We start from the raw sequence: 14,094 nt of genomic DNA on the forward strand, positions 1-14,094 counted from the left end.
GCACTCCTACAGCTTCACCATATTAACTATCTATTTTCACTATTTCATTTAAATATTCTTTTTTAAATATTTTTTTGTTCTTTCTCTAACATTTATATAGGCCCCGTTTGAAAACTCTCTTGTGCTCCCCTCCCCTTGGGTTTTTTTTTGAATAATTGAAAATTAAAATTTATGTGATGTAAATTTGATATAATTTATATGGAAAAGTGAAAAAAATTTGTATTATAGTGAGTTTTTTCCTAACATAGTAATGGTTATATTTTTTAATATTTATTTTATCCTAACGATCATTTTTTTTTTTTTTTTTTTTTTTTTTTTTTTTTTTATAACGGTCATATATATATATATATATATTAAAAAAAAAGGAAAAAAAAAAAAAGAAAAGAAAAAAAAAAAGGGAAGTGTAAACGTTTTTTTGAAAAATTTTGATTTTTTTTTTTTACTAACAGTCATATCCACCTCTTCATATTTTTGAAAATTTGTTTCTCCCGGTTCTCATCCAATACTGCGTAGAAAATAGAAATGAACATTTGCTTTTGAGTGTGAAAAAGAAATTAAAACAATACTTAAAAAATTTATTTTGTAGTAATAAGCTTAATCGTTAATCGTAATCCCTAAAAAAAAGTAGTAATAAGCTTCCTATGGCTTCTTCCATGACCTTCCAAGGAGCCTCTTCCTCATCCTCTTCCATCACCCGTCCATGGCCTTACGATGTATTCCTGAGCTTCAGAGGCCAAGATACCCGTGACAATTTTACTGCTCATTTATACGACGCTTTGCTCGAAAAGGGAATCTATACCTACATGGATGACAAACTTAGAGGAGGAGAGGACATTTCACCGGCACTTTTCAAAGCCATCAAAGAATCAAGAACTGCAATCATTGTACTCTCTGAAAACTATGCTTCATCCCCATGGTGCTTGGGCTAGCTGACGGAAATCCTTGAGTGTAGGGAAACGAACCAGCAAATTGTTATGCCAGTGTTTTACAAAGTAGATCCATCGGACGTCCAACATCAAAGAAAGAGTTTTGGTGAAGCATTAGCCAAACATCAAGGCAGATTCGAGGAGGACACGGTGCAGAAGTGGAAGACAGCCCTAAACAAAGTGGCCAATTTCTCCGGCTGGCATCTACAACAGGGGTATTTCAGACCACACATGTCCCTTTATTCTATATTTTTTTTTTCTTCTAATTAATTATAATCATTCCTTCCTTTTATATACACACACATGACATACATATAGGCCTTTTGAAATTCCAACCAATTTAAAATACTAGGGTCTACCTGAATGTAATACTTAAACTTTTGGGGTATTTTACTAGATTTTAAAGTTTAGTGGGAATTTTATCAGATTATTATTGAATGGAGCAAGATGAAAAAAAAAATGCCATTTAATAAAAGATTAAGCATTTTGGAACTAAATAAAATCTTCTGATAAAAAAACATTAAAAAAAAAAAGAAAAAGAAAAGTACGAGTCTAATTAAGTGAGGACTTGTGATCAATCCATAGGAGGATTGAGATTTTGGAAGGGAAGATTAAATCATATCTTGTTGCCTACCATTATCATTAGTTACAAAGAAAAAAAATGTATGTAAATCATGTTCCTATGTCTTTTCATGTGACTGCTCCAACTCACTAAATGTTTTTTTTTTTTAATCTTTTGCATTGGAAGGAATGAATTTAAATTTATCCAAAAAATATTTATCCAAAAAATTGTTCAAGTGTTCTCAAGAATGGTAAGTCATACATACTTGAATGCTGCCAAGTATCCAATTGGAATAGAGTCTCGTGTATAGGACATCAATGTGCTTTTATGTATTAGAATGAATGACAAACGCATGGTAGGAATCTTCAGAGTTGGTGGAATTGGTAAGACAACTATTGTCAAAGCTATCTATAACTTGATTGCTTATCAATTTGAAGATAGTTGTTTTCTTGCAAATGTTAGAGAAAATTCAAAGCAAGAATGCGGTCTAGTCCAATTGCAAGAGACACTTCTTTCGGAGATCCTAGACGAATCAAGTTTGAAGGTTCTCAATGTTGATCGAGGAATCAATGTCATAAAGCAAAGGCTTTGCAGTAAAAGGGTTCTTTTAATTCTTGATGATGTGGATCAGTTGATCCAATTAGAAACGTTATCCGGAGAACGTGATTGGTTTGGTTTGGGAAGTAGAATCATCATAACAACTAAAGATGAACATCTTCTAAGCATAAAGTTGATTTAAAATACAAGATGAATGAATTGGATCACAACAAAGCTCTTCAAATCTTTAGTCATGCCTTTCAAAGTGATAAACCTAATGATGATTTTGTAGAACTCACAAAACATGCACTACGTTATGCTGGGGGCCTCCCACTAGCTTTAACACTGCTTGGTTCGGATCTATATGGAAGAGACAGATATCATTGGAAAAGTACAAAAGAATTCCTGAAAAAAATATTCATGAAAAGCTTAAAATAAGTTATGATGGATTGGAGGAAAGTGAGAAGAATATTTTTCTTGACATTGCTTGTTTCTTCAAAGGGCATAATGTAGAATATGTCACTAAAATACTATACAGTTGGTTGATGACACTATGAGAATGTTTCATTAGATTATTATTGTCAACTGTGTTATGGTGAGTTCGTCCCGTCGGTGGTCAGTAGAGTCCAAGGAGTTCGCTTTGTCGATAGTGGGTGGTTTCACAGGTATTAGGATTCATGAACGTCGAAAAGGAGTGTCGAGGTCCATTCTTATAGACAAAGATGAGGCTGCATGGTTGCTTAAGTCGTATCATGATCTGGTTACGGCTCAGGACTGTAGAGTGTTCTGGAATCAATCCGTCTCGGGTTTTCCGCGGATTCTTGCTCAACAACGTGCAAATAGGCATGGTTACTTTCTCACCTTAGAAGAATATGAGGGAAGAAGAAGGAAAGGATCTGTCTTGGTGCCAAAAGGAAGGTTTGGAGAAGGGTGGAAGCGCTTTGGGGAGGAGATTCGGTTAGCTCTCAATTATCTGCTCGCTGGCAGTTTCCCGAAGCATGCCAAAGGTAAGGAAGAGCCACAGTATCATTCTGAGAGGAGGAGGAGTTACGCTGATGTGCTGAGAGCTTCCATGCCGAAAGATACGACTTCTTTTTATGCTACGGAGGAAGATTCCCGGATCCGGGCAACGGTTCCGGCGAAGGGTTGTCGTGATCAGGCGGTTTTAACGGCAAATTTGGATTCGGCGAATCAGGCTGGGCTGAAGTTAGATATGTTGGAGAAGGAATTTCCGGCGGAACTTGCTGGGCCGAAGACAGTAGAGATGAAGAAGGTTTTTCCGGCGTATCCTGCCGGGATGAAGATTCAAAATTCACTCTCTGCTTCGTCGAGCAGTGAGATTGAGTCAGACCTAAAGGGTAGGGGGGCGGGCTCTAGTCCCGCTATGTTGGCCACTGCAGCACGCAAGTCTCACGTCGATGATTGCCTCGAGTTGCGCAGTATCAGGAAGACGTTAGAGACATTGTACATGGAAGTCGAGCAGTGCCTGGATCGTGTGCATTTGTGGGAAGAAGAGTTGATGGGTAGGTCCAATTCTTTGGGCTCCAGCTTCTCTCGGCCCAATATCTCGATACTCGATAGACCCTCCTCGACCCATGGTCCTTCAAAGCTTGCTCAACCTTCTAAAGGGAAAGCACCTCTGCAGTTTCTAATCAAAAGGCCCAAGTTTTTATTTAAGCCCAAGGCAGGGTCGGTTCTGCGCCCCATTCCAGCTCGCCAGTTCTCGTTGGACGCTGGTGCTTCCACTTCTGCGGTGCAGTCGAAGTCGTTGGGTTTGGGGTCGGCCGTCTCGCGGTCTGTGTGCAGACCAGGATTCACTGGCCGGGTCTATCAGCGTCGGAAGAGGCCGATCCAGCGTTCTTCGGCAGTCTGGAGAGTTAAGACAGGGCAGCCCATCCAGGATGCAGGAACTTACCAGGACAGGGAGAAGGAGGCGAGTTCTTCGAAGATTGGGGATCAAGAATCATCTCCGGCGTCCGAGGTGGTGCTGGGTGGTGGGGCTGGAGTGCCAAAAGTCTTGCAGCTAGCAGATAGACAGTCAGAGGAGTCTGTCGCTTCTTTACCTGGGCTGGATTCTGACGGCTCTCGGCAGTCTGGGTTCAACTCAACGGCAGTTTCAGAGACTTCCGATCCAGGAGAGAGGGGTACTGTCGTTGGCAATGATCTCAGCTTGGCTGTGTCGGCAGAGGGTGGAGGTCTTCTGGTGACTCCTCAGGTGAGAACTTCACAGCCGAGTGTTGGAATGGGTATCTCTGGGCTTGATGTGGACCCAGTGTCTCAGAGGCAGGGAGTAGGTAGTCTTGAGTTGGTGATGGTTTCCGCTGTAGAAGGAGAAGTGGGTATCGTTTCAGAAGTTTTTTTAATGGGTCCTCCGATGGATATTTGCCTCTGGAAAGGATTAGGAGACATAATGGAGAGTGGGGCTTCTGTTGAATGTGTGGTGGATGAGAAGTGTGCTCAATTTGAATGTTCTTCGATGCTGCTTGAGCATTTTCATGAAGGACTCCTGCTGCAAGAACATTCCAGAGACGGTGAGGGGGAATTTTAGAGCTATGAGCCGTTAGTTATTGCTCCACTGGCAGTGGAAGATGCAGACAGGCAGAGAGTATCACCTAGATGGGTGTTGGAAAGAATTAAGAGGTATTATCCAAGCATTGGGCTTTCTTGTGGTCACTTTGAGGACAGATTGTTGGCTTTGTTTGAGGAAATTGAAGTGGCTAGAGACCTCTCTTTGGCAGATTCCAAGTCTAAGTTTACGCCTGCTAAAGGGGTGAAGGGGAAGAGAGAATTAAATAGGCTGACTTGGTCTGTTAATTATGAGAAGAAAGGGGCTCAGTCTGAGAGAGGTAGGCAGAAGGGTAGGGGCACATCTCGATATTATGACGCCTAAAATTTTGTCGTGGAATGTTAGAGGGCTTAATGCGATCGAGAAAAGATTGGAGATTAGAGGGCTTCTAAAGGTTTGGAAGGCGGATATTGTTTGCTTGGTGGAGACGAAGATGGCAGTTATTTCTAGAGAGGTGGTGCGAAGTCTTTGGGGCTGCATTCACGTTGATTGGTGTTATTTAGGTGCCAACGGAGCATCGGGTGGGATTCTGCTAATGTGGGATAGAAGGGTGGTGGAGAAAGTGGAGGAGTGTATAGGTAGATACTCTGTTGCTTGTTCTTTGCGCAACACTGGTGATAATGTAATTTGGGCGTTTGGGGGTGTTTATGGTCCGAATGATGACAGGGAGAGGAGGGTGTTGTGGGATGAGTTAGCTGGATTGATGAGTTGGTGGGAGATGCCTTGGTGTATTGGGGGGGATTTTAATGTGGTTCGCTTTCCCAGTGAGAGATCTAGTGGTGCTAGCTTCTCGGCAGCTATGGAAGAGTTCTCAGACTTCATTTTCTTGCATAATCTGGTGGACTTACCCCTGGAGGATGGTCAGTTTACTTGGTCTAATGGTCAGGAAGATCTTATTTGGTCTAGAATTGATAGATTCTTAATTTCTTCGGAGTGGGAGGAACGCTATCCTGATGTGTCTCAGAAGAGATTGACAAGGCTTTTCTCTGATCATTTTCCCTTGTTATTGGATTGTGGGACAAATAGAGGAGGAAACAGGTATTTTAAGTTTGAAAACATGTGGCTGAAATACGAGGGTTTTGTTGATCAGGTTCAAACGTGGTGGATGTCTTATGATTTTTCTGGTTTGCCAAGCTTCGTTTTGGCCAATAAATTGAAGGCTTTGAAAGCTGACTTGAGGAAATGGAATGAAGAGGTGTTTGGTGATCTAGGGAAAAAGAAGAAAGAATTATTGGAGGGTATTCGAGAGCTGGATTTAATCGAAGAATGCCGCTGTCTTGAGGAGGACGAAAAAATTCGTAGGGTGGATATGGCGAGAGAGATGGAGAAGACCCTTCTTTTTGAGGAAATGAGCTGGAGGCAAAAGTCTAGAGCGTTGTGGTTAAAGGAGGGGGATAAGAATACAAAATTTTTTCACAGGATGGCCAACTCACATCGCAAATTCAATCAAGTGGATTCTTTGAATATTAACGGTATAATTTCAAGAAATCCTACGGAGATTAAGGAGCATTTAGTTAACTTTTACGACAAGCTGTACTCAGAGAACTGTTCCTGGCGGCCTAGGGTGGAGGGCCTATCTTTTTTATCCATTGATGAGGAGGAGAGCACCTGGCTAGAAAGAGCTTTTGAGGAGAAGGAGGTGTGGGATGTTATCAGGGACTTGAATGGAGATAAGGCGCCGGGCCCTGACGGATTCACTACGGCTTTCTTTCAAAAGTGTTGGGGCTTTTTAAAAACTGACATTATGAATGTTTTTGCAGAATTTCATGCTCGAGGCAAGCTTGAAAAGATTCTGAATACTACTTTTGTCACTTTGATTCCCAAGAAGACTGGTGCCATGGATGTGAGAGATTTTCGCCCTATTAGCTTGATTGGGGGGATTTACAAGATTATTTCAAAGGTTCTTGCAAACAGATTTAAGTCCGTTGTGGGCAAGATTATCTCCAACACTCAGAATGCGTTTATTGGTGGTAGACAAATATTAGACTCTGTGCTTATTGCAAATGAATGTGTGGATAGTCATATTCGATCGGGGGAACCTGGACTTCTGTGTAAGCTGGATTTGGAGAAGGCTTATGATCATGTGAACTGGGACTTCTTGCTTTATTTGTTGCAGAGATGTGGTTTGGGGGAAAAATGAAGGAAGTGGATACGCTTTTGTATTTCTACAGTGAGATTTTCTATTCTTGTAAATGGAACCCCAGCCGGTTTTTTTAGTAGCTCTCGTGGGTTGCGACAAGGAGATCCTCTTTCTCCTCTGTTGTTTGTGGTGGTTATGGAGGCTTTGAGTCGGATGTTGACAGCCGCTTTGGATCAGGGTAATTTGACTGGGTTCTCAGTGGGCTCCAGGGATTCCGAGGCCGTAGTTGTGAATCACCTGTTGTTTGCGGATGACACTTTGATCTTTTGTGGCGCTCAAGAAGAACAGATTCGACATCTGAGATGTATTTTCTTATGCTTTGAGGCAGTTTCTGGCTGAGAATTAATTTAGAAAAATCAGAAATCGTCCCTATTGGTGGAGTAGAGGATGTCGAAAGGCTGGCTAATCTTCTTGGATGTAGAGAAGCAACCCTACATCCAAGAAGATTAGCCAGCCTTTCGACATCCTCTACTCCACCAATAGGGACGGCTTCTCTGCCTATGACTTATTTGGGTTTGCCGTTGGGTGCTTCTTACAAGTCCACCTCTATTTGGAATGGTGTTATTGAAAAAATGGAAAGGAGGTTGGCGGGTTGGAAGCGGATGTACTTGTCGAAGGGTGCTCGGTTGACTCTTATTAATAGTAAGCTCTCCAACATCCCCATTTATTATTTATCATTGTTTCCTATTCCAGTGAGGGTGGCTAATCGTCTTGATAAAATTCGAAAGGATTTTCTTTGGGGTGGCATTGGTGACGAGACCAAATTTCATCTAGTTAATTGGAACAAGATTTGCACACCTTTGCCTACAGGTGGGTTGGGAGTTCACAATTTCATCCAGCTCAATCGAGCTCTCTTGGGTAAGTGGCTGTGGAGATATGGTAGGGGGAGAGAGGCTTTATGGCGTTTGGTGATTGATGCCAAGTTTGAGAGTTTAAAGGGGGGGTGGTGTTCGAAAGAGGCTTCGGGTTCATTTGGAGTAGGTGTATGGAAGCATATTAGGAGGGGGTGGGAGGAATTTCGTAATTTTGTTCGGTTTGAACTGGGGAATGGATCAAATATTAGCTTTTGGCAAGATTGGTGGTGTGAGGATAGATCCTTGGAGCAATGCTTTCCAGCTCTTTTTCGTATAGCAAGGAATAAAGACGCGACGGTAGAAGATAATTTGGTGGTTCATAATGGTGCTATTCAGTGGAATGTTCTATTCACGCGACATATTCAGGATTGGGAGTTGGATATGGTCATTTCTTTCTTCGATCGTCTATACTCCAGTTCGGCTCGACATGGGGAGGGTGACAGGTTAGTGTGGAATCCCTCTAGAAAAGGTCTATTTGAGGTGAGATCCTTCTACAAAGAGCTTATTAGGAAAGGTGGCCCCGTTGTCCCATGTTTTCCTTGGAAGAATATTTGGCGTGTTAAGGCTCCAACTAGGGTGGCCTTCTTCGTTTGGTCAGCTGCTTTGGGCAAAATTTTGACGCATGATAACTTGCGTAAGAGGAAGGTGATAGTAATTGAGTGGTGTTGTTTATGTAAGAAGAGTGGGGAGTCTATTGATCACTTGTTGCTTCATTGCGAGGTAGCCCAGACTCTTTGGAGCTTTTTTTGATAAGTAATAATCTGACTTTATTAAAAGCGTCAGGCGCCCCTTAGTACACCGGCAGTATACAAGACAACGCAATGCTTGAAAATAAAAAAACAGCCCTAAAAAAGAGAGAAGGAAACCCACCGAAACCAACCCACAAAATCCCATTCATACAAGGAAGATAAAACACCCCAACCCCATCCAAACCCTCAGAACCCAACACCCAATAACCCCAACCCCGACCCTCAACCTACCGAACCTGAGCCTTTCCTCTCCTACTCCAAGGACGCACACTCACACCGTCGTAGTTGATGGAGCTCTTCAAATTCTGCAGTTCCCTCCTTCCTTTGTTCTTCTGCCGCTTCCCCATAGTATCCCGATGAAAATCCTCCTCAATGTCATCCAACATAGCCAGGGCTGCATCTTCATACACCGCACCATCGGACTCCCACTCCAATAGCAGATCAGGAGGAATAAACCCCAGGGGGTGGGGAGAGTCACCTATTTCTCCCTGATCCCACACAACAATCTCCCCAGAATTACTAAACCCTACCGGCCACTTCTGAGATTGGATACAACCATTCGGAGTGGGATTCTCACCCTTGACATCTGACTTCGCTGTATCAACGTTCAAGGGGGGAGGATCTTTCGGGAGAAGGAACCCGCGCCGAAGACCCACACCCCCAATCGACTTCGGCAGAATCTGCTCCACAGCCCCGTCCAAAACCTGGGATGTACCCGAACACTGCGACTTCGGCGAGCCCAAGGCAATCACAGCCTCATCAATCAGAGATTTATCCATCTTACTCGTTTTAGCCTTCGATTTCCGCTGATACCTCATGATCGATTTTGTTTCGGACGGGTAAATGAGAGACCCACTGTCCGTCATCACAGGAAGAGACAATCGAATCCTCTCACCCAGAGCAACCGCACCCGAAGATGGGAATTCAAAACCTTTAGTACCCGCCTCCAGACCCCCAAGTGCATCCGGAGTTTCCCCCGTGGTATCACCCTCCCTCAAAGACGCGCCTACCTTGGACCCCCCACCGGTAGCCGAAGAGCCCAACCTCCTACCCAAGGCAGAAACATCCGCAAACTTCCCTACCTGCCGACGGAGAGACGAAGTTTCTGGCGCACTAAGAGCAACGCCTACGTGGTCACGCCCAGCACCGACAGACGAATCACCAATCTCCCCAAGCTGAAGAACCTCTACGTCCGACCTCACCCCAGCTGACAAAAGCCTCTCAACGGAACTAACCTCCGACTTCGACGCCTCCGGTGGGGAGGAAAGCAGACTCTTTGGAGCTTTATCCTTACTTTATTTGGGGTCGAGTGGGTTATGCCACGTACGGTGTTGGAGTTGCTGAATAGTTGGGGGGCGGCGCTTGGGGGTGGTCTTGCTATTGAGGCTTGGCGGTTAGCTCCTTTATGCTTGCTGTGGTGTATCTGGAGGGAGCGGAATGCTAGGTTGTTTGAAGATGTAGAAACTTCCATGGTGGAGCTTCGGAAGCGGTTGCTCAATTCTTTATATTTTTGGATAGCGCCCCATCATAGTTTGAGTTCTTTTACTTATGTAGAATTTTTAAATTTATTCTCTGTTCGTCCCTGTTAGGGGTTCTCTTGTATACTTCCCGTGTATAAGGGTTGCGCCCCTCTGCGCTTTTTATTTAATTGCAATTACTTATCAAAAAAAAAAAATACTATACAGTTGTGGTTTCTTTCCAGATATTGGTATGAAAGTGCTTATGGATAAGTTTCTCATAACTATTGAGTCTAACAAATCAAGATTGATCATGCATGACTTACTACAAGATATGGGTAGAGAAATTGTCCGTCAAGAATCACATAAGGAACCAGAAAAACACAGTAGATTGTGGTTTCATGAAGACGTTCGTTATGTACTAAAAGAAAATATGGTAAGACTCAAAGACATTCTTTTGATTTTAGATTTTGCAAAAAATGATGGAGAAATACCGACACGCGCACACGCACACAAACATATAAGCACACACACTATCCGTCTCAAAAATAAGTATTTGGATGTAAGTAGAATGCCTTTAATCCAAAAGGATAAATAAATCATCAAGGAAATTGCCTTTTACACAATTTCAAAGATAGATATAGTTTTTATGAGTATTTTTGTGTTTTATTATATGAATAAGTAAGAGTAATAAGTAATTATGAGGAAAAAAAAAAACAATTTTGACATCTTGAATGTGATCACTTAGAGAAAATTCTTATAATAAAAATTGCCATTATGAAAATCTCAAAAAAGAAAAGAAAAGAAACAACATAGAGAGCGAAACGGATGGAATATAAGTTTGTTTCCTTTTCATAGAATAATGTTTATAAGAATAAAATTATAATTCTAGCAAGTGGCAAAATATGGAAAACTTTATGATTTGATTTTGTTGCCTCACTTAAACATTTATGCATTGTCTTGCCTGGGAACGAACAAAATTGAAGGCATATTAGTGGAGTTGCCTAAACAAGACTTGATGCGCTCGAGTTCTAAAACCTTTGAGAAGATGAAAAGGCTTAGATTGTTTATAAGTCGTAACGCATGCTTTTTTGGAAAGCCTAATTCTCTCCCTAACGAGTTAAGAGTATTTGATTGGGCTGAATCTCCTTTACAATCTTTGCCATCCAATTTTCATGGACAAAAACTTGTTGATTTAAGAATGCGTAATGGCCTTTTCAATGAGCCCAAGGAGGGATTCAAGGTACATATGATTGTTATTTTCAATATTTTTTTCTTTAAAATTATGTTGTAAACTTCTTTGAAGCTAAGTTATCCCCTATTCCTCTTTACAAAATTTCCAAAACCTGAGGATTATGGTATTCTCTGAATGTAAATTCCTAACAGAAATTCCTGATATTTCAAGAATCCCAAATTTGGAGAAATTATGTGTTTTTAAATGTAAAAATTTAGTTAAGGTTCATGACTCTGTTGGATTCCTTGATAAGCTTAGAGTTCTATCATTTTTAGGATGCTTTAACCTTATCAATTTCCCAAGAAGTCTCAAGTTTAGGTCTCTGATATATCTTGATCTTCGATATTGCCCAAGACTTCAGAACTTTCCTAAAATTCAATGTGAAATGAAATACTTACATTTACTCTGTTTAGACTACATTGCCATAAAACTGTACTGGGATCTTTGGTTCATGAAAACTGTACGCACCTATCAAAATCAGATTTCATTGTGATACTTAATTGCTTCTCCACTTTATTTGAGTTAGATCTATCAAGGAGTGATGTTGTTAGTGTGCCTGCTTGCATCAAAAGATTTGTTAGTTTGTGCTTTCTTACATTGGTGGATTGCAAGCAACTTCAAGTAGATCTTCCACCAAATATAGAACATATATCTGCTAAAGGATGTATTTCATTGGAAAGTTTTCCAGAAGTATCAAAAGAATATCAATTCCATACAAGCGAGTTACGAGCGTTGTATTGGATTGACTTGTCCAAATGCTATAAAATGCATTTGAATATACGGGATATGGTGGCAAATTCTTTATTGGGTAAGGTATGTCTCTCTCTCTCTCTCTCTCTCTCTCTCTCTCTCTCTCTCTCTCTCTCTCTCTCTCTCTTGTATGTGCTTTGGTTTATGTGTTATTCTTTGAAAATTCATGATATTTGTTTAATAGGTACATTTTAAGAGAGAATTTGGGGACTATTTTGGTGGTGGAATTTCATTTCCGGGAAATACAATACCGGACTCGTTCAGCCATCTCAAGGAGACTTCATATGGTACCACATGTGAAATAGATATTAACGGGCTCCCGCCATTAGATGAGATCAAAGGAATTGTTTTTTGTGCTGTTATTGGACCCATTTTTGGGATCCCCCCAGACACAACCCATGCTCCTGGTGATTTTACGATCAGAAATAAAGATATAGGAATTGATGATAGACACAGATTTTGAGTTACTGGGCTCAGATCATGTATGGCTGGAGTACTTCGTCCTAGAATCTTCTGAGCTTAAGGGGGACAGTCTTCAAGTTGAGTTTTCTATGATTCCATATTCACTCTTCATTCCAAGTTGTGGAGTTCATGTGATACATAAGTATGAAGAGAATGCGAAAGATCATCCAGGTGTGATCCTCGTGGATTTTAATTTCCGTTTTTATGACCCCAATTTAGAATTTGAAAATTCAGATGTTCAACCGAAGTGGATGAACTTGAAGACTATGAATTCAGTAGAATTGAAGGAATATTACATAGAATTCAATCATCTTAGAGGCGCCGCAGTGATGATGATGATTGCAACTTGGAATCTAGTTTTCACCCGCAACAGAAGAGGCGTTCTTCAACCTTGGGCGAATCACAACTAGATCCCCTTATTTATGCTTGATAGTTTTTTTTGTTATGGGTTAGCTGCCGACATTTCATAGCGCCAAACTCCAAGCAGCTAGATGGATTTTTTTTTTTTTCTTGTTAAGAGAATCATTTTTGTTACTTATTTTGTAATATTTGAAGTATATTGAATATATGAGCGAGCTAACGATTCGAGCCGAACGAGTCAAATCGAACTTATACAAGCCGAGCTCACAAGCTTTGTTTGAGCTGAGTCGAATTTATACGAGTATGTCTCATTGAATATATGAGCAGATTATTGTGTTCACGAATGACTCATTTATTTTTCAAACCAAGACCGAATCGAGTTTAAACAAGCCAAGTCAAATCGAGTTCACGAGAAGTCGGGCTTATCTAACACTTCCTCATCACTTTAGTTGTCAAGTTGATTTTTCAAAGAATCTGGGAGACTAATATAAAAAAAGGTTAAAAGAGGAAGCAGGGAAGTTGTCTGCTAGGAGGAATGACGTTAAATAATCAGTCAAGAATGCAAATTTTGGATTTCTAGGGTCGAAAAGCATGAAAAAGAGGTACAAAAGAACTTGAAAACGAGTATGAGAGCCAGGACGCAAAACGAAAGGGGAAAGTAAGAGATCGGAAATGTAGGAAGAGTTGGACTTCGGGGAGTAGTGGGAGTCGGAAAAACAACCATAATTTAAAGAGTTAGGACCGGAAAACAACAAGAGTCCACAGGCCATAAGATAACATATAGTTATTGAACTAAAAAAAAAAAAATCAGTGTCCTCACTCCAATTATGATCCTCATATAACAATTTTACAAGCTTAAAAAGGTAAGAAATTAGTACTAACCTAAAATGAACCAAATCGCATAAAGATGAAAAATCATGGAAATTAAGGAATGTCTAAATGTCAAAAAGTGAACCAAATTGAGAAATAACTCAAAAAGGGATGGAATTGATTCGTTACCAAAATTAAAAAATGGGCCAAATTATTCTACATCAAATGGCTCCACTTACATTTCAAAAAAAAAATAATAAAAAAATGGCTTCGCTCAAGCGGACTTTTAGTGAAGGATTTTGTCTTGATTTGGCTCTAGCCAACTTCTATCGGACTAGCGGAGGCTAGGGCTATAATCAATCCAAGCTTTAAAATTTCAAGATTGGCTTGTTTATGAGTTGAGCTTTAATAGTTGAGTTCGATTTCGAGCCAAGCTATGAAATGTGTGTTCAAGCTCGGCTCGTTTAAAACTCGAACTCTTTGAGAATATCATTCAAGCTGAACCGACTACTCAACAAACTCGGCTCAGCTAGAGCTTGAGGTAGGCTATTACATTTTTTAATTTGTAATCAAAGCAGAATTCAAGCCCAAGTTTGTGAAAAACCTCTATACATTTATTTATAGCATAAATATATAATATGTAACTATATAAAGCATATTATAAAATATAATACATTTCTATAAGTA

At 40.7% G+C, this 14,094-nt stretch overlaps 1 protein-coding gene and 1 pseudogene across 1 annotated transcript; both read left to right on the forward strand.

Moving 5' to 3' along the window:
• The first annotated feature begins 1,833 nt into the window (after positions 1–1,833).
• LOC133880847 (disease resistance protein Roq1-like) lies at positions 1,834–2,665 on the forward strand (annotated as a pseudogene).
• Positions 2,666–10,999: 8,334 nt separating this feature from the next.
• LOC133881176 (disease resistance protein RPP2B-like) lies at positions 11,000–12,692 on the forward strand. Its single transcript, XM_062320127.1, has 3 exons — positions 11,000–11,034; positions 11,439–11,838; positions 11,960–12,692. The coding sequence occupies exons 1-3, from the start codon at positions 11,000–11,002 to the stop codon at positions 12,236–12,238; spliced, it is 714 nt and encodes a 237-aa protein (XP_062176111.1). The 3' UTR covers positions 12,239–12,692.
• The last annotated feature ends 1,402 nt before the right edge of the window (positions 12,693–14,094 follow it).

The sequence above is a fragment of the Alnus glutinosa genome, chromosome 11 (assembly GCF_958979055.1).
Source record: "Alnus glutinosa chromosome 11, dhAlnGlut1.1, whole genome shotgun sequence".
Taxonomy (NCBI): Eukaryota; Viridiplantae; Streptophyta; class Magnoliopsida; order Fagales; family Betulaceae; genus Alnus; species Alnus glutinosa.

Coding starts and splice junctions, on each gene's coding strand:
- LOC133881176 (XM_062320127.1), top strand. CDS start 11,000: ATGGCCTTTTCAATGAGCCCAAGGAGGGATTCAAG. Junction 11,035..11,438: donor AGCCCAAGGAGGGATTCAAG/GTACATATGATT, acceptor TACTCTGTTTAG/ACTACATTGCCATAAAACTG. Junction 11,839..11,959: donor CAAATTCTTTATTGGGTAAG/GTATGTCTCTCT, acceptor TTTGTTTAATAG/GTACATTTTAAGAGAGAATT.